Source organism: Podarcis raffonei, chromosome 2 (genome assembly GCF_027172205.1).
Source record: "Podarcis raffonei isolate rPodRaf1 chromosome 2, rPodRaf1.pri, whole genome shotgun sequence".
Taxonomy (NCBI): Eukaryota; Metazoa; Chordata; class Lepidosauria; order Squamata; family Lacertidae; genus Podarcis; species Podarcis raffonei.
In genome coordinates, this window is record NC_070603.1 from 107,511,434 (window position 1) to 107,536,440 (window position 25,007).

The 25,007-nt window shown below is 48.1% G+C and overlaps 2 protein-coding genes across 5 annotated transcripts; both read left to right on the forward strand.

The window, feature by feature from the left end:
- The first annotated feature begins 266 nt into the window (after window positions 1-266).
- On the forward strand, window positions 267-4,063 carry LOC128408882 (uncharacterized). The gene has a single exon (XM_053378895.1). The coding sequence runs from the start codon at window positions 299-301 to the stop codon at window positions 3,815-3,817; it is 3,519 nt and encodes a 1,172-aa protein (XP_053234870.1). The 5' UTR covers window positions 267-298; the 3' UTR covers window positions 3,818-4,063.
- A 6,200-nt stretch (window positions 4,064-10,263) lies between these two features.
- LOC128408897 (zinc finger protein 394-like) lies at window positions 10,264-24,507 on the forward strand. 4 transcript variants are annotated; one of them, XM_053378933.1, is made up of 9 exons: window positions 10,264-10,685; window positions 12,988-13,071; window positions 14,307-14,501; window positions 15,331-15,353; window positions 15,456-15,568; window positions 16,496-16,528; window positions 18,306-18,397; window positions 23,463-23,586; window positions 23,799-24,507. In XM_053378933.1, the coding sequence occupies exons 1-9, from the start codon at window positions 10,311-10,313 to the stop codon at window positions 24,407-24,409; spliced, it is 1,650 nt and encodes a 549-aa protein (XP_053234908.1). In that variant the 5' UTR covers window positions 10,264-10,310; the 3' UTR covers window positions 24,410-24,507. The 4 variants fall into 4 exon arrangements, with proteins under 4 accessions (XP_053234908.1, XP_053234910.1, XP_053234911.1 ...); XM_053378935.1 differs by having other exon boundaries at window positions 23,802-24,507; XM_053378934.1 differs by having other exon boundaries at window positions 10,265-10,685; window positions 18,309-18,397.
- The last annotated feature ends 500 nt before the right edge of the window (window positions 24,508-25,007 follow it).

Sequence of the window (25,007 nt, forward strand, 5' to 3'; positions counted from 1 at the left end):
TTGCGAAAGAGCCCAAGCTGCAGATGAACTCCAGAATGCGTCTCTTCAGAACATGGAGGAGATGCCAAGATGGGAACCCAGCTCCCCAGAGGCCTGTAAGGAGGTAGAAACTTGCAGCAGCCCTCAAAGGAACCAACACACAGCTGCTTCCCCCAAAGGCAACTCAGACTCTGGCAGTTGCACGTCAGGAGAATATGATGTTGTTGTCATCGGTGGGCAAGAAGACCTGCAGGAGTTGTCACCCTTGCCAGAAAGAAGCCCTGCTTCCCCCAACAGCAACTCAGACTCTGGGAGTAGCATGGCAGTAAACTACGATGCCCTTGATATCGTTGGGCCAGAAGACCTGCAGGAGTTGTCACCCTTGCCTGGAAGAAGCCCTTTGCAGAGCTGTGAAAGAGCCCAAGCTGCAGATGAACTCCAGAATGCGTCTCTTCAGAACATGGAGGAGATGACAAGATGGGAACCCAGCTCCCCAGGGGTCTGCAAGGAGGTAGAAACTTGCAGCGGCCCTCAAAGGAACCAACACACAGCTGCTTCCCCCAAAGGCAACTCGGAAACTGGGAGTTGCACGTCAGGAGAATATGATGTTGTTGTCATCGGTGGGGAAGAAGACCTGCAGGAGTTGTCACCCTTGCCTGGAAGAAGCCCTTTGCAGAGCTGTGAAAGAGCCCAAGCTGCAGATGAACTCCAGAATGCGTCTCTTCAGAACATGGAGGAGATGACAAGATGGGAACCCAGCTCCCCAGAGGCCTGCAAGGAGGTAGAAACTTGCAGCGGCCCTCAAAGGAACCAACACACAGCTGCTTCCCCCAAAGGCAACTCGGAAACTGGGAGTTGCACGTCAGGAGAATATGATGTTGTTGTCATCGGTGGGGAAGAAGACCTGCAGGAGTTGTCACCCTTGCCTGAAAGAAGCCCTTTGCAGAGCTGTGAAAGAGCCCAAGCTGCAGATGAACTCCAGAATGCGTCTCTTCAGAACATGGAGGAGATGCCAAGATGGAACCCCAGCTCCCCAGGGGCCTGCAAAAAGGTAGAAGCTTGCAGCGGGCCTCAAAGGTACCAACACACAGCTACATCCTCCAGTTTGCTCAGAGGTTACCCAAAGGACTGCGAACCAGCAGAACACAGCTTCTGCTTGCCATCCCAGACAACGTTCTCCACAAAATCCGAACCAGAGACTATCAGAAGTGCTGCACTAGAGATGTTGACCACTGCTGCATTGAAGAAGGGGCCAAAAGAAGTGTTGGAAAGGGAATCCGAAGGCAACTCGGAAACCGGGAGTTGCACATCAGGAGAATATGATGTTGTTTCCATCGGTGGGCAAGAAGACCTGCAGGAGTTGTCACCCTTGCCTGAAAGAAGCCCTTTGCAGAGCTGCGAAAGAGCCCAAGCTGCAGATGAACTCCAGAATGCGTCTCTTCAGAACATGGAGGAGATGCTAGGATGGAACCCCAGCTCCCCAGGGGACTGCAAGGAGGTAGAAACTTGCAGCGGCCCTCAAAGGTACCAACACACAGCTGCTTCCCCCAACAGCAACTCAGACTCTGGGAGTTGCACGTCAGGAGAACATGATGTTGTTGTCATCGGTGGGCAAGAAGACCTGCAGGAGTTGTCACCCTTGCCTGAAAGAAGCCCTTTGCAGACATGTGAAAGAGCCCAACCTGCAGATGAACTCCAGAGTGTGTCTCTTCAGAACATGGAGGAGATGCCAAGATGGGAGCCCAGCTCCCCAGGGGACTGCAAGGAGATAGAAACTTGCTGTGGCCCTCAAAGGTACCAACACACAGCTGCTTCCCCCAACAGCAACTCAGACTCTGGGAGTAGCATGGCAGTAAACTACGATGCCCTTGATATCGTTGGGCAAGAAGACCTGCAGGAGTTGTCACCCTTGCCTGAAAGAAGCCCTTTGCAGAGCTGCGAAAGAGCCCAAGCTGCAGATGAACTCCAGAATGCGTCTCTTCAGAACATGGAGATGTGGCCAAGATGGAACCCCAGCTCCCCAGAGGCCTGCAAGGAGCTGGAAACTTGCAGCAGCCCTCAAAGGAACCAACACACAGCTGCTTCCTCCAGTTTGCTCAGAAGTTCCCCAAAGGGCTGTGAACCAGGAGAACTGAGCTTGTGCCTGCCATCCCAGACAACGTTCTCCACAAAATCCGAACCAGAGACTATCAGAAGTGCTGCACTGGAGATGTTGACTGCTGCTGCATTGAAGAACGGGCCAAGGGAAGGGCTGGAAAGGGAATCCGAAGGCAACTCAGAAACCGGGAGTTGCACGTCAGGAGAATATGATGTTGTTGTCATCGGTGGGCAAGAAGACCTGCAGGAGTTGTCACCCTTGCCTGAAAGAAGCCCTTTGCAGAGTTGCGAAAGAGCCCAAGCTGCAGATGAACTCCAGAATGCGTCTCTTCAGAACATGGACATGTGGCCAAGATGGAACCCCAGGTCCACAGGGGTCTGCAAGGAGGTAGAAACTTGCAGCGGCCCTCAAAGGAACCAACACACAGCTGCTTCCCCCAAAGGCAACTCAGACTCTGGGAGTTGCACATCAGGAGAATATGATGTTGTTGTCATCGGTGGGCAAGAAGACCTGCAGGAGTTGTCACCCTTGCCTGGAAGAAGCCCTTTGCAGAGTTGTGAAAGAGCTCAACCTGCAGATGAACTCCAGAATGCGTCTCTTCAGAAGATGGAGATGTGGCCAAGATGGAACCCCAGCTCCCCAGGGGTCTGCAAGGAGGTAGAAACTTGCAGCAGCCCTCAAAGGAACCAACACACAGCTGCTTCCCCCAAAGGCAACTCAGACTCTGGCAGTTGCACGTCAGGAGAATATGATGTTGTTGTCATCGGTGGGCAAGAAGACCTGCAGGAGTTGTCACCCTTGCCTGGAAGAAGCCCTTTGCAGAGTTGCGAAAGAGCCCAAGCTGCAGATGAACTCCAGAATGCGTCTCTTCAGAAGATGGAGATGTGGCCAAGATGGAACCCCAGCTCCCCAGGGGTCTGCAAGGAGGTAGAAACTTGCAGCGGCCCTCAAAGGAACCAACACACAGCTGTTTCCCCCAAAGGCAACTCAGACTCTGGGAGTAGCATGGCAGGAAACTGCGATCCCCTTGATATCGTTGGGCAAGAAGACCTGCCGGAGTTGTCACCCTTGCCTGAAAGAAGCCCTTTGCAGAGTTGCGAAAGAACCCAAGCTGCAGATGAACTCCAGAATGCCCATCAGCAGCCCAAAGTGCAGCTGACACTGTCGGGAGAAGCAGGTAACACATCTCTGCAGATCTACAAGAAGGAGAGAGGCAGTGATGAGCCACAGAGTCCGATGGCAGCAGAACCCCAAAGCCCAGCTTCTTGGGACAAGGGTGTTCCCAGGGAGTGGAAATCAGAGGAAACAGAGCCGAGGTATGAGTGCAGCTATTGTCACCAGTTCTTCGAGAACCAAGACCAGCTTGTGAGACATGAGAACGCACACAAGAGGAGGCCCTTTCTGTGCACTCACTGCGGGAAAGGCTTCCCTTCTGCACATGCCCGGACCATCCACACACGAATCCACACGGGGGAGAAGCCATTCAAATGCCCCGAGTGCGACTTTCGCTGCAGCGCGAGCACCAACCTCAACAAGCACAGGAGAACCCACAGCCGGGAGAGTCCCCACCTTTGCGTGCTGTGTGGGCAGAGCTTCTGGTTCAGCCACAGCCTCGCCGTGCACTGGCAGATGCACAGCGGGAAGGAGACGTACACTTGCGCTGACTGCGGGCAGATGTTCCTGCGCAAGAACTTGCTCAATTTGCACAGGAAGTACAAGCACCAGTCGGGAGCTGTGTAACTGGGCTGTTTGGTTGAGGGGCAGCCTCTCCCTTCTCCTGGAGAGGTCAGCTCCGAGGGCACCTGCTTGGCGCAACAGACCAACCTAAGCTGAGACTGCTATCGGCACACTTGCGTGCTGTAACTTCGGCTGCTGTTTTGATCAGGCTCCCAAGCAAACTCTTGCGACAGCCACACCCTGACTCTGAACTATGCTAGCTTGTCCCTTCTTGCATCTCTCCCAGTTGCACCAGGAACCTGGGGCGGGGGGCGGGGGCGGTTTGAGCCCCGCAAACCTCTATATGGTGAAAGGACAGTGTAAGCCAATATGGGCCAGGCCCCTTGGCAAGATGATTAGGAGGGATATTTGCCTTCCTGAGCCTTGGCAGGCAGGCAGGGAGGGAGGAAAGAACGACTTTATCTCCAGTGGCTTTCCCATGTGTGCTTTCATCCCTTCCGATGCGTCCAAAATATCAAGCTTGCTTTGGCAGGTCTGCTGGAAAGGGGTATATAGATCCCTGCTCTGCCATTGATGGGCTTTTTTGGCCTGACCTTGTCTCTCACGTCACGCAGCTGTTGAGAATGGATTCTGGACTGAGAAATGCCGCCCCCACTCCCATCTGCACTGTGACCACTATTCTGATCTGAAAGACATTTTTTTGCTCCTCCATAAAGTAAGACTGTTTTTTTAATCCAGCCTACGTCCTCCTTTGTCTTGTATGTGACACAACTTGCCTGACCCAGCTGTTGTCTGGTTGTTACTTCTTGAAAATCTTTTGGTCCACATTTTTAAATGTCGTTTTCCTGATAAGAACCCCCGCCGCTTCTGCAGCAGCCACCCCTTTGTGCCTATCCATGGAAAGTGCACACAGTGGGAAGAGGATATCTGAAAAAAACAACCCCCTCACCCAGCCCCCAAGTTGGGGATTTATCCTGTCCGCTTTTGTTCTCCTACCTCATACGTCCTGCCTTAGAGCAAGGATAGAGGGGGACCTTTGGTCCTCCAGATGTTTGGTAGACTACAACTTCCATCACCACTGACCATTGGCTATGCTGGCTGGGGCTGATGGGGAGTTGTAGTCCATTATCTGCCACAGAGCAAAGCTTGGTGAGACCATACACCTTCTGCCCTTCGGACAAGAAATTCAGTCCTGATGGGCTCTCCCTTAATGTAGGAAAACGCAATTTCCGCCTGAATAAAAACCTGTTCCATACAGATCAGTGTCTTTGCCTCTGTCACACAAAAATACATCACAGGTTTATACTGTTGGTCCATGGAAACTTAGGGAGCTACTTTGTGCTAAGTCAGACCATTAACCTGTCTGGCTTAGTATAGACTTTGGGGCAGGAATTTTTCCTGGATTGAACCAGACACCTGCCCTTTCTTTGTTGACATTCTGTCTTGAGAGCAAGCAGTTCAGCCACCTCAGCAAGTTCATATTCTGGCCATTATCAAGAGTCATATCTCATCTGTCCTTGATAGTAAGAGGTATACAGTGCCTCTGATTCCAAGGCTGAATGCGGCCCTCTGCGTCCCCCTATCTGGCCCTCAGAATTCTCCCCAGGCCATACCCCTCACAGGTCTGTTTTTACTTATTTATTTCCTACATTTTTTTTACCACTCAACCAGTGAGGTTTTCTAGCTGACTGTACAATGTTATAACTGTGACAAGGAAAATATACAGTCGTACCTTGGTTGACAAATGCCTTAGCAGTCAAATGTTTTGGCTCCTGAATGCCGCAAACCCACAAGTGAGTGTTCCGGTTTGCGAATGTTCTTTGGAAGCCGAACGTCCAGCGGGGCTTCCGTGGCTACCAAACTGGCTGCAGGAAGCTCCTGCAGCCAATTGGAAGCCACGCCTTGGAAGTTAAACGTTTTGGAAGTTGAATGGACTTCCAGAACAGATTCTGTTCAACTTCCAAGGTACGACTGTAATACCTAAAGCAGAATAAAAAACTGCTGTGGATAGCAGTGGCATAAAAGATCAAAGACATCCTAAAATGTTTGTTTATAAGCCTGGGAGCATAAAGCAAGTATTTTTACCTGGTTGCTGAAAAGGCCACGTCATGGGAGCCATCAGTGAAAAGGAGGCTGAATGGAACATGATCCAACGTTCTTAATAATAATATTATAATTATTATAATTTATTATTTATACCCCACCCATCTGGCTGGACTTCCCCAGCCACTCAAGAGGCAGAGCAGTAGTATAAACACAATCATGCATGTGTAGCCACTGCCACACACAAGCTGCTTTTAAGGTTAGATTTTTTTAAAAAATAAAATTTTACAAAGCAGTCAAATTTTTTTAATGCAAATCCTTCTAAGTGTCAAAAACTGCTTTTTTTAATGTAAAAAAATGTATTGATATAAACACATACAAAATATGGTAAAAGTGATGAACTACACATAAGCTTTATGCTAGGTTAGATGGTTTGTCCATTTAGCCCAGTATTATGGACTCAAGAGATGAGGAACTTGCAGCCTTTCAAACCCTTTGTTCTTAACTGAGCTTTCAGAATGAGAGAGAGGAATGTCAAAGGAGATAATTAAAAAATAGAGTGAAATAGCAAGCCCCACCCCACCCTCTGCTGTGGGTCTAGAGCAGGCATACCCAACCTGAGGCCCTCCAGATATTTTGGCCTACAACTCCCATGATCCCTAGCTAACAGGACCAGTGGTCAGGGATGATGGGAATTGTAGTCCAAAACATCTGGAGGGCTGATGGTTGGGGGTGCCTGGTCTAGAGCAGCATTCTCAGAGAAATGCATTACACCACGGTTGCTCATGAGAATGTGGCAGATGTCACATTCTGGTGGCCCTCCAGATATTGATTGCCTCCAACGCTCATTAGCTGTGGTCAGCTGTCTGGGATTATTGGCAGCTGTAGTCCAGCAACACCTGGAGGTCCATACAGGTTCCCCCATCACTGGGTCAGATCTCCAGAGTCTCACCGAGGCCTCTCTTATCGCTTGCTACCTGATCCTTTCCCCTGGAGAGACCTAGGATCAAATTTGGGACCTTCTGTCTGCAGAGCATGTGCTAGTTTTGCAATATTTCAGAAAATGAAAAATCCAGACACAAATGTTGAGCTTTTCCAGGCAAAGTTTTGTTGGCCCAAGTTGTTCAGCCTTTTTTCAGTGATTCCCAATGGCCAAATCCCAACCTAGCAACCCTAGCATACACTCTGCCACTAAAGGCCCATCTGCACTCTACATTTAGAGCAGTACAATGTCACATTAAAGAGTCATAACTTTCCCCAGGGAACTGTAGCATGTGAAGGGTGCTGAGAGCTCTTTGGAGCTCTTCACAAACCTACAATTCCCAGAGCGGTTTAACAATCAATCCCTCTTCCCAGGGAACTCTGGTTGGCAAGGTCTTCCCTGAATTCGGTAGCTGGCAGAGGAGGGAACAGAATACAATGGTATCTCAGGTTACATACACTTCAGGTTACATACGCTTCAGGTTACAGACTCCGCTAACCCAGAAATAGTACTTCAAGTTAAGAACTTTGCTTCAGGATGAGAACAGAAATTGGGCTCCGGCGGTGCGGCAGCAGCGGGAGGCCCCATTAGCTAAAAAGTGGTGCTTCAGGTTAAGAACAGTTTCAGGTTAAGTACGGACCTCCGGAATGAATTAAGTACTTAACCTGAGGTACCACTGTAGTGGACTAGATGGCATTAGATTTTTTTCTACTTTCCTGAGGGAGGGGGTGGAAAACCTCTAGCAACTTGCCTGAAGTTACCAGTATATATATATATATTTAAACATCCCCAGAATGCATGACAGAGGCAAAATGAAGGTGCTTATTTACTACCACGAATAGGACTCAAAGCCAACAGGATAAAGAAAGCCTGGGCAAATCAGGAGAACTGGAGCCTAAAGTTTCTACACTTTCTCCCTGGCCCCTGATACTTAAAGACGGTATCAAAATTAATCCAGAGCCTCAGGTTGCAAAAGGGAAGTTTTAAAAACTCGCTAATGGCTGATTTTTGAGGTGACCCTGAATTATTTTATGAAGAGCACAGAACAATAAGGAGGAAGACACCAGCCTTTCCTGCTTAGTTTGTCTTGCCTTTCAACAGTTCTCTTTTGTTATTTAAGTAATCTCTACAGCCTGAAGATCTGGGGTCTTCAGACAGGCCAATGCATAGCCATTATGAGAAGGAGTACTGAATGAGGCAAGTTTATATCCAGCAGGGCAGTTAATGGGGGAATAATAGAACCACCACCCCAAACAACAACAACTTGGCCCTCAGGAGCTGAACTCCTGCAAGGAGTGAGAAACCTCCATATCCAAACATTTCCAGCAAATTAGTTCTCTCCACATGTGGAAGTGAGTCAGTCAGGCTCCCAAATCTCTTTCTCCCTTACTCTATATTTTGTAGTCACCCACGATTATGAGATGAATCTGTAAATTGCCTTGAGTCCCGTCAGGGGCAAATATATATAAATATTTGTTGTTGTTACAATAGCTCCAGTGTGAAACTGCTGGGTTACAATTACGGTAATCAGGAAATTCTACTCTATTGCACCTGATAGAATGGACTCTAGGACCTGGGAGGCTGAGGAGGTTCAAATCCCTGCTCAGCCATGACCTTGGGCCAGCCAGTTTCTCAGTCTCTGACCCTACCCCACAGGGTTGTTGTGAAGATAGAATGGAGAGGTGAGAACCATGTGCACTGCTTGATCTCCTTGGAGGAGGGATATAAACTCAGTAAATAAATAAATAAATAGCCAATGGAAGTTTAAACTTTGTTCATCTTTAAAGCACCGCAAGATTCTTTTGTCGGTTTTGCTCCAATTTTATTGCAATAGGAATTGCAAATAAGTACCTTTGCCAATAGATGGCAGTATACATTTTTCTTGGCACTTTCGTTGTCCAGTTCACAGGAATTGTCTGATAGTGCCTTTAAATTAAGGACCAATCGGTTTTTATTCTACAAATGGCCCGGGGAAGCAACAGCCCTCTCTGCTGTTGCTGCTTCTCTCACAACCCTTATTCAGAGGTTGCGTGTTTGCTACTTGTTTTGTTAAGCATTGTTAAAGGTAAAGGGGCACCTGATCATTAGGTCCAGTCGTGGCCGACTCGGGGGTTGCGGCGCTCATCTCGCTTTATTGGCCGAGGGAGCCGGTGTACAGCTTCCGGGTCATGTGGCCAGCATGACTAAGCCGCTTCTGGCGAACCAGAGCAGCGCACGGAAACGCCGTTTACCTTCCCGCTGGAGCGGTACCTATTTATCTACTTGCACTTTGACGTGCTTTTGAACTGCTGGGTTGGCAGGAGCAGGGACCGAGGAACGGGAGCTCACCCCGTTGTGGAGATTCGAACTGCCGACCTTCTGATCGGCAAGCCCAAGAGGCTCAGTGGTTTAGACCATTAGAGAGTTGTTACGATCTGCCAAAGCATCCCTTTCCCTCTCAAACTGTGGAACTCATGCGCCCAGGAGGCAGCAATGGTCCCCCAACTTGGATGGCTTTAAAAGGGGATTCATGGAGCGAAATGCATCCATGGCTACTAGCCATGAAGGCTACGCTCTGCCTCTGGCACTGAGAGGCAGTAATGCTTTTGAATCCCACTTGCTGGAAAACACAGGAGGGAAGAACACCCTTGCGCTCCTGCGCCGCTCGCTGGTTTCCCACTGGTTGGCCACTGTGAGATCAGGATGCTGGCCAGGGCCAGATTTAGGTTTGGTGAGGCCCTAAGCTCCTGAAGGTAATGGGGCCCTTTATACGCCCAGCTGTCCTTTGTCAACAACAAATTGTTGCTGTTTTTTGTGTTGAATATATGCTATAAGGTAATTGATGGACCTAATAGGTATCTAAAGCCATTTGCACATAACAAAATATGCATTTTATCAAAGTAATTGTTGAACTGAAATACAATTAAGAAGTATATTAATAGTGAAATAATTATGAAGCTCTAACTTAAAATGATTTTTTATTCATAACAAACTTAATAACGCAAACACAGTAACAAAAGTTCCTCTAGAAACACAATTTACAATGACCAGTCTCTAGAAACTTGCTATAACATGAAATAATAAATGTAAATATAGGATGCAAACTACTAATAATTATAAATAGCTTTATTAATATGAAATTAAGTGTTATAACCTGTACAATGCAATTGTAGGATTTTTTGTTATGTTTTGTTATCTTATATTTTGGAAGTGTACATCCAGTTTTTTGTTCCCATTTAAATTTTTTGGGGCCCCCCAAGAGAGCGGGGCCCTAAGCTATAGCTTGTTTAGCTTATACGTAAATCCGGCACTGACTGGCCTTGGCTGGGCCATTGGCCTGATCCAGCCGCGTTCTTCCCAAATTCCAACGCGTACTAAGCGATAGCCGAGGCCGGAATTAGGGGAAACAATGAAAACTCTGCTGCGCCGCCACCTGCCACGCCCCCTTAAACACCTCCACCCGAAAGGGCGGGGCTAACAGAAGGCCCCGCCCACCTCCCCAAATCCCACCCTGTTTCCCAGGGATCCTTTTGTGCTTTCCAAACTGCGGCCATGGCCGATCTGGGAGGCCTTCGGGGCGCGCTCTCTTGCCCCGTGTGCCTGGACCTTTTCCGGGACCCGGTGATGGTGTCCGGCTGCGGCCACAACCTGTGCCGGGCCTGCGTGAGCCGCTGCTGGGGGCAGCTGGAGAGTAGCCTGCGCTGCCCGCTCTGCCGGCAGCTGCTCCCGCTGCATCGCCTGCTGCAGCCCAGCCCGCTTTTGGGCAGCCTGGCGGAGCGCCTCCGGAGACCCCGCCGCGGCCCCCCGCTGCCGCCTCTGGAGGGAGAGAGACCCCCCGCTTCCGTGGACGGAGGATCGTCGTCCAGCATTGCGCCTGGTTCGGCCTCGATCGTGGGAACGGCGGCGGGGGTGTTTGGGGGAATGTCTGTGAGCAGGAAAGATACTCCGGGATGGGGTGGGTGGAAGCTGCGTGGCGGGGTTTAAGAAACCTCGGTGGTCCTGCGGGGCGGGGGGTGGGGGTGGGGTTGAGATCTGCCTCTTGCTTCCAGCCTTTGGACCCTAGCTGTCAACTTTTCCCTTTTCTTGCGAGGAATCCTATTCGGAATAAGGGAATTCCCCTTTAAAAAGGGGGGAAAGTTGACAGCTATGCTTTGGACGTGTCTGTGTTGAAGCTGGGAGGCGTCGCCAGGATCTCAAAAGTTTCCAGCTGTCGTTAAAAAGAAACAGAAAAAGCACGCATCTAGATGTCTATAAGAGTATTTGTTTCTTTGGGGGGGGGGAGATATCCGGGTCACTTGGCAATAAAGCGTCCTGAGCCATAAAACAAAAGAACAATGGCTGTGCTCTGTCTCCCGCTGTCAGAGGCAGTATACTGGGAATTTCAAGCGGGGAGAACGGACCAGATAAGCCAGGCATAGGCAAACTCGGCCCTCCAGATGTTTTGGGACTACAACTCCCATCATCCCTAGCTAACAGTGGTCAGGGATGATGGGAATTGTAGTCCCAAAACATCTGGAGGGTCAAGTTTGCCTATGCCTGAGATAAGCTCTTGGCCTCATCCTGCCAGGCTTTTTAAAATTCTGTTTTGGCTCTGATTTTTCACTGAAAAACTGGGCAACATTTTAAGCCAGCAGCAATATAGTCATAATGTGTTTTTTTTAAAAAATAAATAAATGCAAAGACATTATTGGGTTAAGGGAACAAATAACCTTGCCTTGCTGGTATCAATCACTGTGATCAAAGTCTATACGTAAGCAAATGCCTGGAGGAGCTTTGGGTGAATGATGTTTTTACCTGCCATGGGGAACTCCTTCTTTTCAACATCCTGGGCTTCCCCTGCCTATTGCTTATTAATATGCCTCTGAGCTGTAAGCTGCAGCCTGATCCAAACAAGCCTTGGCTAATGCTAACCTTACATGTCTGGTCAGATGTAAATTGTTTTGCTTTCAATAGGGATTCCTTTCAGATAAGTGTGCCTAGCAAGGGAGCTGATCTGTGACTCTTCAGGTCTTATTGGACTCCAACTTCCATCATCGCCGACCCTTGGCTATGCTAGCTGGGGCTGATGGGAGTTGGAGTCCGACAATGTCTGGAGGACTACTGCTTCTTCATCTCTGGTTTATAGTGTTGCAGCCAGAATGGTGGTCCCCTGAGCAGTGGCAAACAGGTCCAAGGATCACCACAAACTGCTGGAATTTATTTAAAAATCATGCCCTGCTTTTCATGTGCCTGTCAAAGCAGCTTACAAATACCGTATTTTTTGCACCATAACACTCACTTTTTTCCTCCTAGAAAGTAAGGGGAAATGTCTGTGCGTGTTATGGAGGGAATGCCTATGGGTGGCATGCCTACGGATTTTCCTCCTCTAAAAACTATGTGCGTGTTATGGTCGGGTGCGTGTTATAGAGCGAAAAATACGGTAATTAAATAAGCAAAACATGCAATGTGCAAAATTTAAAGCATCAGAGAATTAGAATAGAATTCATGGTGCAAAGGCCTCGTGAAATAAAACTGTTTTGACTTGACACCTGAAACTTTGCAGGGAAGGTGCCTGCCTGGCTTCTGCTGGAAAGGAGTTCCATAGAATTGGGCCTACTATATTGAAGGAAGGGACACAGGTGGCGCTGTGGTTTAAACCACTGTGCCGCTTGGACTTGCCGATTGGGAGGTCGGCGGTTCGAGGCCCTGCGACAGGGTGAGCTCCTGTTGTTCAGTCCCAGCTCCTGCCAACCTAGCAGTTTGAAAGCACGCAGTTCAAGTAGATAAATAGGTAGCGCTCCAGCGGGAAGGTAAATGGCGTTTCCATGTGCTGCTCTGGTTTCGCCAGAAGCGGCTTAGTCATGCTGGCCACATGACCCGGAAAAACTGTCTGCGGACAAACGTCGGCTCCCTTGGTCTGTAAAGCGAGATGAGCGCTGCAACCCCAGAGTCGTCCTCGACTGGACTTAACTGCCAGGGATCCCTTTACCTTTACATTGAAGGAACAATTTCTCATTGATATGGGGACCGCTCATCAGGCTCCCGCAGATGATCTATGAAACGTCTTATAGCCAGGGTTGCCACGTGAACAGAGAAATAAAACCGCCTAGCCTGTTCCGCCACTTCTAACAGCACCCTGAACATTTGAAATCAGCAGAGATTTGCTAAAGATGTGAGAACACGGCGTGGTGTTGAGAGTTGGCAGCACTTTGTGTAGCTGTTCACACAAATAACCACATCTGTCTTTCAGGGGAAGCTGGTGGTGGACCAGTCTGGTCTGAAGCTGGAGAGAGAAGCCAGCATCATTGAAGAGAAGCAGAGAGAGGAGCTGTTGGTAGGTATTTTAAATGAGATTTGCAAGTAGGGTAGCCAGAGGCAAAAACGTCACTTGCATGACAAATTTCCTCTTCTGTACAGCAATTAACGGTGCGGAAGCCACAACCGCTTTTGCATTTGGCCACCCTTGTTGAATTCTATACAGTCACACCTTGGGTTACAGACGCTTCAGGTTGCGTTTTTTCGGGTTAGGGACCACCAAAACTGGAATGGGTTAGTTCCGGGTTTTGGCGGTCGCACATGTGCAGAAGCACTAAATTGCACTTTGTGCATGTGCAGAAACGCCGAATCGCAACCCGCGCATTCGCAGAAGCGACGCTGCAGGTTGCGAACGTGCATCATGCACGGAATCACGTTCGCAACCTGAGCGTCCACTGTACACACACCACTGTTCTTTCAAGGAACTCAGGGAAGTGTGCAATTCCGCGCCATCTCTTGCCGCCCTCACAACAACCCTGTGAGGTAGGTTAGGCTAAGAGATGGAGACTGGCTCAAGGTCTCCCAGTGACCTCCGTGGCTCGGAGAGGGTGTTTGGACCTCTCTTTGCCCTGATGCTCTAACTCAGAGTCAGGGAGCCTGGGGCTCTGGGTGTTCATCGCTAGGAGCTGGAGCCGGGAGTGGGCCAGCCATAAATGAACAGTAGTGTCAGTGGAGTCAACCCTTTATTCAAAGAAACCAAAACAGTGCGGGCCTAGCAGCAACTCTTCCCAGTAGACCTTTCCTGAATGAACTGCAAGGTTCTGATTCTGAACTGCTGTCTGCCACAGACTTCCTGCTGCCTCTTCAGCTGCTGACCCCACCACCTCCCGGTTTGCTCCCTCTTCGCCGCCATTGTCACCACTCCCCTGGCTCTTAGTCTTCTACCCCTGGGGGTTCCCCAGCGGGTGCCTCCCACCACTCCTCTGAATACAGCCAGTCCATCACAGCTCCCACACCATCTCTGACCATTGGCCATGCTGGCTGCATCCAGTAGATCTTTCCTGCTCCACCTGAACAGCTCCCGGTTCCCCATCTCTGTGCTGGCTGTTGCGTGTCGCAGGTAGAAATTTAGCCTGGGGAGTTTCCCTGCAGGTTAACTGTGTGTTAGGAGGAGCCTCGCCTGCTGAATTCTTGCTTGCCAGGCAGCTGTTGAAAGGCCTGAGAGCTACGCTGGGGAATTCTGCCTTGGCAATTCTTCCAGGAACTCTCCTTTGCCACACGCTCGATTTGCTTTGCTCGATCCTGTCACTGCAGAAGCAGGCAGAAGTGGAAGGACTGCAGCTTGCCCAGCAATGGAAGGAGTTGCGTGGGTTTTTGGAGGAGCAGGAGAGGCATTTGAGGAACCATTGGGAAGAACTCAAGAGAGACATCGCCCAGGGAGCCCCCCAAACGCTCAGTGAGGATCCTCTGCAGCAGGAACCGTACAGGGAGCGCGGACAAGTGTCGCCCGTAAGTTCTGCAACAGGGCTGGGGAACCTGGGGCTAAAGCACCAACCAGGTGATTTTTCCTGGTTGAAACATGCTGGTGATTTAAATAATAATACTGTAATTGTATTTGTGTTTTATAACATCTGAATGCAGCATGCGTGTCTCATTCAATTCAGAAGCTGATTCCTACTTTTGGTAGAGCTGTTGTACTTTTAAAGATGGCCCAGTGATTGCCATTTTTCGCAACGGTCCATATTTGTGGCTTTGCAGTAATAATAATCATAGTAGTAGTAGTAATAATAATAATAATAATAATAATTTATTTTTATACCCCAGACACTCTGGGCAGCTCCCAACATAATATTATTATTATTAATAATAATAAAGTGATAAAACATCAAACATTAAAAATTTCCCTAAACAAGGCTGCCTTCAGATGTCTTCTAAAAGTCAGATAGTTGTTTATTTCCTTGACATCTGATGGGAGGGCGTTCCACAGGGTGGGCGCCACTACTGAGAAGGCCCTATACCTGGTTCCTGGAAACTTTGCTTCTCGCAGTGAGGGAACTGCCAGAAGGCCTTCGGCGCTGGACCTCAGTGTCCGGGCTGGATGATGGGGGTGGAGACGCTCCTTCAGGTATACAGGACCGAGGCCGTTTAAGGCTTTAAAGGTCAGCTCCAACACTTTGAATTGTGCTCGGAAACGTACTGGGAGCCAATGTAGTTCTTTCAGGACTGGTGTTATATGGCTTCGGCAGCCACTCCCAGTCACCAGTTTAGCTGCCACATTCTGGTAGGTATGCTTCCCTGATTCATGTGCGCATAAACCTCTTTTTATCTTTCCTTTTAGGGTGTTGGAAGAACAAGGAGCAGGTAAATATTGGCCCCGTCCCTCTGCATCTCTGCTGGGTTTGTAACAAGCAGAGAAATGGATGTTGGGTTTTGGGATCATCTCTCATCTTCCTCGCCCTTCAGCATGGAAGATGGCATGTTGAAGGCAGACCTCGCTGTAGCAGAGCTAAAGCAGAGACTCAGCAACTTCTCCAGGAAACGGGCCATTCTGCAGGAGGCGCTGCTGCAATTCAAAGGTAAACAGGAGTCTTGCTGCACTGCCTCATGGGACTTGTGTTATTTGTGTGATACCAGCAGCCGTGTGGGTGGGGTTGATTTTTGTGGCTTTTTGAGTCTGCCAGCATGGTGCTCTTTAGATGTTGTTGGGCTACAACTCTCCTCATCTCTGATATTCCAAATGTTAAAAAACACACAAAAGACCTGGTTTGCTTGGCAGCTTGAGGGTTATTTTCTGAAAATCTCCTGGGAGCATTGCGTTACGAGTTGATATGGTTTGCCCACCATGCTGAGCCACAAATTTAACCACAACTTGTCCCAAAGATTATCAAACAAACCATTGCTTGTTTCTCCAAAGTTAGGTTTGTCTCCAGCTGCTTTTGCCTCGTTCCTTTGCGGTTTGGTGAGCGTCAGGAGCCGGTGTGGTGAATCAAACCATGGTTAAGGGACAGTGCTGGGTTTACACATAACGCCAAGTTTTACAAACTTACAAACTTGGCTTTGTCTTTACTAACAGCAAACCTTTGTTTCAAGCTGGTTTGTTGACAGTAAACAAACCATAGTTAGGGCTGGGTTCATACATACTGCTAAGCCATGGTTCATATAGCCATGGTTTAGTATTGTGTGTGAACCAGGCAGACTGACTTCTGAATAAACACACATGAGATTGTGCTGCTGAATTCAGATCCAAGCCCTTGGTTCCATTCTTGACTCCTCTTACAGAAAGATCCAATCTCAGTCGCCTAGATCAGCAGACCATAAGGGTTGTTTTGTCTCGTAAATTATAGCAATCATTTACAACCCCATCTATTGCGAGAGTTTAATTCTCCTCCGTCCTTGACTATGCATGTCTCCCCCCCCCCCCAAGTAAGTCCTTACTGAGCTCAATGGGGCTTTCTCCCAAGGAAGCGAGTTTCGATTACAGCCTTCTTCTTTCCCTTCTCCAGAGACTCTCTGCGTGGAAGCAGATGGAGACATAGGTATGTGACAATGGCTATCTCTGGGGCATTAGATGACACGAAAGGACACTGATGGATGAAGAGGTTGATCTCACTATACAGTGGTACCTCGGGTTACATAAGCTTCAGGTTACATATGCTTCAGGTTACAGGCTCCACTAACCCAGAAATATTACCTCGGGTTAAGAACTTTGCTTCAGGATGAGAACAGAAATCGTGCTCCGGTGGCACAGCGCAGCAGAAGGCCCCGTTAACTAAAGTGGTGCTTCAGGTTAAGAACAGTTTCAGGTTAAGAACAGACCTCCGGAACGAATTAAGGACTTAACCCGAGGTACCACTGTACATAATATATTTCCCCATTTGATCTGTGTTGCTCCTTTACGTCTTTGAAATGGTAACTGCTGGATCCCTGACTTTTGCTCGTCTTAAATTCCGCATGCTCTGAAGGGACAAAATACAGGGGTACCTCGGGTTACATACGCTTCAGGTTACAGACGCTTCAGGTTACAGACTCTGCTAACCCAGAAATAGTGCTTCAGGTTAAGAACTTTGCTTCAGGATGAGAACAGAAATCGTGCTCCGGTGGGGCGGCGGCAGCAGCAGGAGGCCCCCATTAGCTAAAGTGGTGCTTCAGGTTGAGAACAGTTTCAGGTTAAGTACGGACCTCCGGAACGAATTTAGTACTTTACCTGAGGTATCACTGTATTGGAAATGCAGGGGAGATAGGTGTATGTACAGTGGTACCTCTGGTTGCGAATGGGATCCGTTCCGGAGCCTCGTTCGCAACATGAGCAGAACGCAATCTGCGTCTGCGTAGGTCACGATTTGCCACTTCTGTGCATGCACGTGATGTCAATTTGAGCGTCTGCGCATGCACGAGCAGCGAAACCCAGAAGTAACCCTTTCCGGTACTTCTGGGTCGCCGCGGGACACAACCTGAAAAGACGTAACCTGAACCGAACGTAACAAGAGGTATGACTGTACTAGAGGTGCAAAAGGATATGTGCTTTTAAAATACTGGTATTCTGAGCGCGCATGCCAACCTCTCTTTCTGTCTTCAAGGGGGAAAGATGTAGGTTAGATCTTTCTCTCCCCACTGGAGAATAAAAGGGTGGGTGGTCCACGTCTTCGTTCTGGACCCTTACCCCTATTCCTGTTCCGCTGTTGTGTGTATGTTTATATAATTTGTGGAAGGCGTTTTGCACAGTACAGTGGTACCTCAGGCTACATACGCTTCAGGTTACACACTCCGCTAACCCAGAAATATTACCTCAGGTTGAGAACTTTGCTTCAGGATAAGAACAGAAATCGGGCTCTGGCGGCGCGGCGGCAGCAGGAGGCCCCATTAGCTAAAGTGGTGCTTCAGGTTAAGAACACTTTCAGGTTAAGAACGGACCTCCGGAACAAATTAAGTACTTAACCTGAGGTACCACTGTATTCTGCTTTCTCTCCTCTTTCCCCCACCCCCACTTTGAAAGCAGGCGGGGGAGGGGCAGGGAGGTTGAGCTGCCATTTGACCTTGAAATGTAAAAAAATGGTGTCCCAGATATGTGTACCAAATTTATTCCCACCCATTGATGTTCAGGGGAGCTGAGGAATTGCAAGCAAACAGAATTCCCAGTGGAATATTCGAAGCAAAGGCTTGTCTTCACTTGGCTAGCCATGTTGCTTCCTCTTCCTAGGCCTCTGTGCTGAATAAAATGCCCCTCCCATGTCTCTAGAGTTAGAGCCCAAGAATGATTAAGATTATTTCCTCTCCGATGGACTAGATTCTCACCCGTTACCCTTCTTGCTCAAGCAGGCTACAGAACAACACCCTCACTTCAGTCCGTGCCGATCCACTCTCCCCAGGAAAACAGAAGCAAAATATCTGCAGCGGACGTGATCCAGGTATCTGGTTTTCGGAGAGCAGCAAGCGTTAGGAACCTGGGAAGTCGGATCCCCTGGTCCATCTAGCTTAGTTTTGTCAACACTGGCTGGCAGCAACTCCCCAGCCCCGCATGAAGATGAACCTAGGATTGATTGAAACTAGGACCTTTAGCATACAAACCAGGTGCTCTACCACTGAGCTAAGACCCTTCCCTGTTAAATGTTCCTTAACCATTCTCTCTGTTTCCAAAGTTCAGAGGTGAGTGTGGATCCTTATACAGTGGTACCTTGGTTCTCAAACGCCTTGGTACTCAAGCAACTTGGAACCCAAACACTGCAAACCCGGAAGTAAGTGTTCTTGTTTGCGAACTTTTTTCGGAAGCCGAATGTGCTCTGTTTTGAGTGCCACACTTCCGTTTTGAGTGTTGCGCTGCGGTCTGTCCGTTTTTGTTATTTATTTTGCTTTTTTGTTCTTGTGGCTCTTATTTTTTTTGTGACTGTGTGGAACCCAGTTCAGCTACTGATTGATTGATTGTGTGACTGCAGTACATTGTTTATTGTTTTTATTGTATGGATCAGTGGCCTTCTTAGATAGCAAAATTCATGTTAAATTGCTGTTTTAGGGTTGTTTTTAAAAGTCTGGAACGGATTAATCCATTTTGCATTATGTTCTATGGGAAAGCGCGCCTTGGTTTTGGAACGCTTTGGTTTTGGAACGGACTTCCGGAATGGATTAAGTTTGAGAACCAAGGTACCACTGTAGAGGGGAAAAACAGCATCATCCACACAAGTGGGGATGTATCTGCAGGTTAAGGGGAACCCCAAGGTTGGCAGAAGTACAACAAAAGATCTGTAAAAGGAGAGAGCTTCACAAAACCATTGAGAAGCAAGTGTTCTCAGTGAACACAGAATGCATCATCAACATTATTATTATTATTATTATTATTATTATTATTATTATTATTTTATTTTGCCACCCATCTTGCTGATTTGCCTCAGCCATTCCAGGCAGCTCCCAACAAATTAATACACAGTAAAACATCAAACATTTAAAAAATCCCTATACAGGGCTTATGGGGCCAAATGGCGTCCGGCACTCTTCTTAGCTGCGTCACTGCTGTCCGTGCCGGTAATAATCTCTTCCAGCCTCTTTGGCCCTCTTAGCAGAGTTTACACAGCGGGGAAAGCTGTTGCTTGTGTGGGTAATAACTCAGACTGCAACGCAGGCTTTTCTCTTATCTCCAACAGCCTTTAATGAGTAGAATAACATCGTAAATTCAGCCCGGCGAAATGGCAGGCATCCTCTCCGCTTCTCGGCAAAAGCGAAAGAGAAAGACACACAGAGAAACACTCCCCTCTGTGAACATAGCCACGCCTCAGAATGTGAGACGTCACTCAGAACTGTTTAACCCTGTAGGTTCTGATTCTCCTCACAGGGCTGCCTTCAGGTGTCTTCTAAAAGTCGGATAGTTGTTTACTTCCTTGACATTAGATCGGAGGGCGTTCCACAGGGTGGGTGCCACTACCGAGAAGGCCCTGACTGCTGGTGGGGAAACTGAAAACCACGGGGAATGGAATGGAGTATCACTAGAACTTGTGGACATCCAATGATTGTTGGAGGATTCAGGATAAATTAAAGAAAGTACTTCTTCACGCATCGCGTACTGAAACTGTCGAACTCACTGCGCCAGGAGGCAATGACGGCTCCCACTTGGGTGGCTTTGAAAGAGGATTGGACAAAATCATGGAGGGGAGGGGTCTCGATGGCTACTTACCCTGATGGCTATGCTCTGCTTCTTTGGTCAGAGGCAGCAGTGCTTCTGAATTGCTGGAAACGACAGGAAGGAAGAGGGCTCTTGTGTTCGAATCCTGCTTTTTTTTTTTAACATAATTTTTATTGCATTTTTCCATGTTTCATTTAGTTCAATACACATATTCACAACTTATATTATTTGCTCAAAATGAGCTTAGACTTACTTCTGTCTCTCTTTCTGACATCCCTATAGTCTATAACATATTTTTCGCATTCCCGTAATCATTTCTTTATCCTATAATCACCTTAAAATATCACATTCTTGTTTACAAAACAACATCTTAATTTCACATTGCAAAACATTTCACGTTAGTGCTACAAACGTTTTTTAAATGAGGACAATTTTCTTTCAGGTAATTAATAAATTTGCTCCAGTCCTTTTGATTTTTTTTTTAAACATAATTTTTATTAACAGGCCAATCCAATCACATTATTTCCAAATCATATTACTTCCAAATTATACAGCCAAATTTTTAAATTTTGTTGGGGGTACCCATACATCAAGCTCGGAACGAGGATCAAAGCATCACTTCTGTTACTGCTTTTATCAAACAGTTCTATCCAGATCTGTCCAGATAGTCTCTTTATTCTTGTTATCATGTATTCCTTTCTTTGCAATCCCCGATAGTCTTCACAAGCAGGTTAGGAACAAACAACATCTGCGTGGGTTTTGCACACTCCGAGTGTCATATCTCATAAGGACAGCCGCCAGTCCTCCCCTCCTTCAAAAATTTATCCTCGGTCTGTCCTATTAATTTTCCCAAGCTTGCCACGTATATCACAAAGGGGCTCTGCCAGGTTATCACGTTCAATCCATCATTCACATTCCAATGACCCTGGTCCTCCTCCCCTCGTCTTTCTTCGACAAGCCTGTCTTAGCAAGACGCCATTAAAAACTGCGTCATAGAATTTTTCCTCCGCTCTCCAATATTTACCAGTCCTCTCTTCAATCAATAATTCACTCCGCACAGCTCTTAAATTCTTGCTTGCGATTAGTAAAAGGCGACGATTCGTCTCTCTGGGGTGGAGGTTTATAAATACTCACATAAGGCAAAGAAAATAAAAGTTTTTTCCTCCACCCCCCCTTTTTTCCGCTCCACACGTACCAGTCTCGTAATGGTGGTTCATCGCTTGATTTATTTGTCTCCTCCCGTCGCTCCAATCACAGAGATGCATTAATCAGCAGCCTTATCTCTCGAACTTTGCTTGATGTAAGTGCTTCAGCTTCATTCCAATTATATATTTCCAATTATATTTTCGAGCTGAAGCGAACCAGGGCGCTGATTGGAGACAGCGTCAGGAAGAGCCGAGCTCACCGAGGGCTGGTGCCAAATGTCCTGCACCCCCTTCTTTCGAATCCGGGGGTGCATTATGGACATTGCTGGCAAGGCTGTCCCCCCCATCTCCTTGGGGGGGGGCAGGAAGACTGCATACTTCCCATAGCAGCCTCTTTATTACCTTGTGTGGGTCGGAGAGATGTTATTGTCGGCCATCTTCCAATGCGCCACCTGGTGCCCCCCCCTTTTGATATTTTTCTTCGGGCCAATTCCTAATTCTCTCCGTCAGCTTCGCCAACTCCACAAATTTTACCATTTTTATTCTCCAGTCTTCCAATGTAGGGAGTTCTTGCTGCTTCCACCTTTGAGCCAGGAGGATTCTCGCTGCCGTTGTGGCGTACATAAATAAATTTACATCTTTTTTATAAATTTCTTCATCAATTAGCCCTAATAGGAATGCCTCTGGTTTTTTACAGAAGTTATATTTTAGTATCTTTTTTAATTCATTGTAGATAATATCCCCAAAAGCCTTAACCTTAGCACAGGACCACCACATATGTAGGAAGTTCCCTTCCTTCACCTTACATTTCCAACATAATTTGTTCTGGCACCTATACATTTTGGCCAGCTTAGGGTGATGTACCAACGGTAGTGTTCGAATCCTGCTTGCTGGTTTGCCACAGCCGCTGTAGGAATAGGATTCTGGACTAAATAATAATACCTTTACTGTCATTGTACAACCTGTGCACGATGAAATTAAACGAGCCCCCTGCCCACTCAATCTCTTATCAAACAACACACCACCTCACAAGTCAATTTCGCTATGTTACTTTTTCATTCAACAGCCTAACAGCCCACGGATAGAAGCTATTTTTTAGCCTGTTGGTATGGCTGATTATACTTCTATATCTCCTGCCTGAGGGTAGAAGATTAAAGAGGTGCTGGCCGGGGTGTGAGTCATCCCTGAGAATTTTTCTCGCTCTCCTAAGGCAACGATCCCTTGCGATGTCATCCAGCGGACTCGAGGGACAGCCCATGATATCATGCGCTGTGTTCACCACCCTCTGTAGAGACTTTCTGTCTGTGGGTGTCAGGCCAGCATACCACACTGTGATACAATATGAAAGGACACTTTCTGTTGTGGACCGGTAGAAGGAGTTCATCAGTTGTTGTATCTACAGGACCGCCTCTCCTGGTATGCCCCGCTGAGGACCTTAAGGTCCATGAATAACCATAGTTTAGAGATCCCAGGCCCTAAGGAAGTCAAACTATCCTCCACCAGGGCCAGGACCTTTCCGGTGATGGCTCCGACCTGGTGGAATGCTCTGTCTCATGAGACCAGGGCCCTGCAGGATTTAACCTCCTTCCGTCGGGCCTGTAAGACAGAGCTATTCCGCCTGGCCTTTAATTTTAATTCAGCCTGATCTTTTATTTCCCTTCTCTTCCTTTCCCCTCCCCTTTTATGAAGATTACCCACTCTGAGACCCCACAGCTAATTCTCCCCTGGCCTCCTTGCTGGCCCAAGTGGGACCAATTCAGCCAGCTAGCCCTGGGAATTATCTAATTTATTTTTGATTTTTATTGTTATTCATGTTTTTATGCTGTATTTTATGCTGCTTTTATAATTAAGTGTTTTAAATTTGTTGTTAGCCGCCCTGAGCCCGGTTTTTGAACCGGGAAGGGCGAGGTATAAATAAAAAATTATTATTATTATTGTTTAACATTCCTTCTCAAGACCCTGAGGAAATGGAGTCTCTTGTTGGGCCTTTCTGACCACCTGAGTTATGTTGATTTTCCAAGTGAGATCCTCACTAAGGTAAACTCCCAGGAATTTAAAGGAGCTATGAGACTGATTCAGCAGAGTTCTTACGTTCTTAAAGCAGGGTCAGTGGGGGACAGCGCCAAGGGCCAGATAAAGAGATTTGGGGGCCACGGTTGCACTCCCCCCCCCCCGGTGCCAGTCTGAAGTTTCCCATCCCTGTTCTTGGTGTTTCAGGAATTGACAGCCTGCAAGAGAACTGCAGTACATTCAGAGGAGTTGCCGGTGGACTCGCCCCTCACAACTGCTGCCATCGCCAGGACCATCAAGGAAGAGGAAGAGGAAACTGGCATCCCTTCAGGTAGGAGCCCCAGACCCCACTTGTTTCACTGAGGTGGGGTTTGGGGACTCCAACTCCCATCAGCCCCAAGCATCAGGGCCAGTGATCCGGGATGATGGGAGTTTGAGTCCAGCAACAATTAGTGGACGCATTGTTGGGTACAATGTGATGGTTATCCAAGTTCATTTTTCTCCTTGTTCATACCCTGGCTCCTTGTGCACTTTTCATTTCAGCAGGCGTTACGCTGTTGGGCGGAATCAAAGAAGAGAACCTGCAGCAGAACGGCCACGAGCCGGTGGAACTCCCCGCCACAAGACCGCTGCGCTCAGAATGCAGCGCTCCCCAGACTCGTGAGTGGGTGGGTACAGGCCAAGCCGCCTTTGCGACAGGAAGGCGGCAAGGAACTAATCCGGCGACGGGCGCGGGTCAGCCTGCGTGGTCCAAGGGAGGCCGCGCAAAGGCAGCCGCCCAGAAGAGGAAAGAGAAGTGCTTCCCGTGCCCCGAATGCGGAAAGACCTTCCGGCAGTTTGGGGTCCTTATCACCCACCACCGGCTGCACACGGGCGAGAAGCCCTACAGCTGCACTTACTGCGCCAAGCGCTTCAGCGATTACTCCAACCTGATCGCGCACCAGAGGACCCACACTGGGGAGAAGCCCTACCGGTGCACCGACTGCGGGAAAAGCTTCACCCGCAGCACCACCCTCACCATTCACCAGAGGGGCCACACGCGGGAGAAGCCCTATCCCTGCCCCCAGTGCGAAAAGCGCTTCAGCCGGTCCTCAAACCTCACCATCCACCAGAGGACTCATGCAGGGGCGATGGGGAAGAAATCACGGACTTGATTTAAGGGGCGGGGCGGGGCGAATGCTGACCTTTGGCTTGATCCAGTAGAGCTTGGGGGATTTTGGAAAAATCAATAAAATGGGTCAAATGTTGAAAATAGCGCTGGTCTTCTGTGCCAGGAGATATCAGGCACTCATTCATGATCCATTGCTTGTCCTTATTAAATACCGTATTTTTTGCTCTATAAGGCCCACTTTTTCCCTCCTAAATAGTAAGGGGAAATGTGTGTGTGTCTTATGGGGCGAATGCAGGCTGCGCAGCTATCCCAGAAGCCAGAACAGCAAGAGGGATTGCTGCTTTCACTGCGCTGTTCTGACTTCTGAGATTCAGAATATTTTTTTTCTTGTTTTCCTCCTCCAAAAACTAGGTGCGTCTTGTGGTCTGGTGCGTCTTATAGAGCGAAAAATACGGTAAGTTGGAATGAAGATGCAGGAGGCGTTTAATCTCAGGGCTGTGGGTTCAAGCCCCACCTTGGGCAAAAGATTCCTGCCTCATAGGGGGTTGGGCTAGATGACCCTTGTGGTCCCTTCCAACACTAAAAAATTACGATTTTATAAAGCAACTTTACCAAGAAGATTCATGATAAGGGTTTAATTG

Bases quoted from the DNA above. Each gene is read 5' to 3' on its own strand.
- LOC128408882 (XM_053378895.1), top strand. From the start codon at position 299: ATGGCAGTAAACTACGATGCCCTTGATATCGTTGGGCCAGAAGACCTG.
- LOC128408897 (XM_053378933.1), top strand. From the start codon at position 10,311: ATGGCCGATCTGGGAGGCCTTCGGGGCGCGCTCTCTTGCCCCGTGTGC. The intron at 14,502-15,330 runs GTAAGTTCTGCA...CTTTCCTTTTAG, and splicing joins AGCGCGGACAAGTGTCGCCC to GGTGTTGGAAGAACAAGGAG. The intron at 23,587-23,798 runs GTAGGAGCCCCA...TTTTCATTTCAG, and splicing joins GGAAACTGGCATCCCTTCAG to CAGGCGTTACGCTGTTGGGC.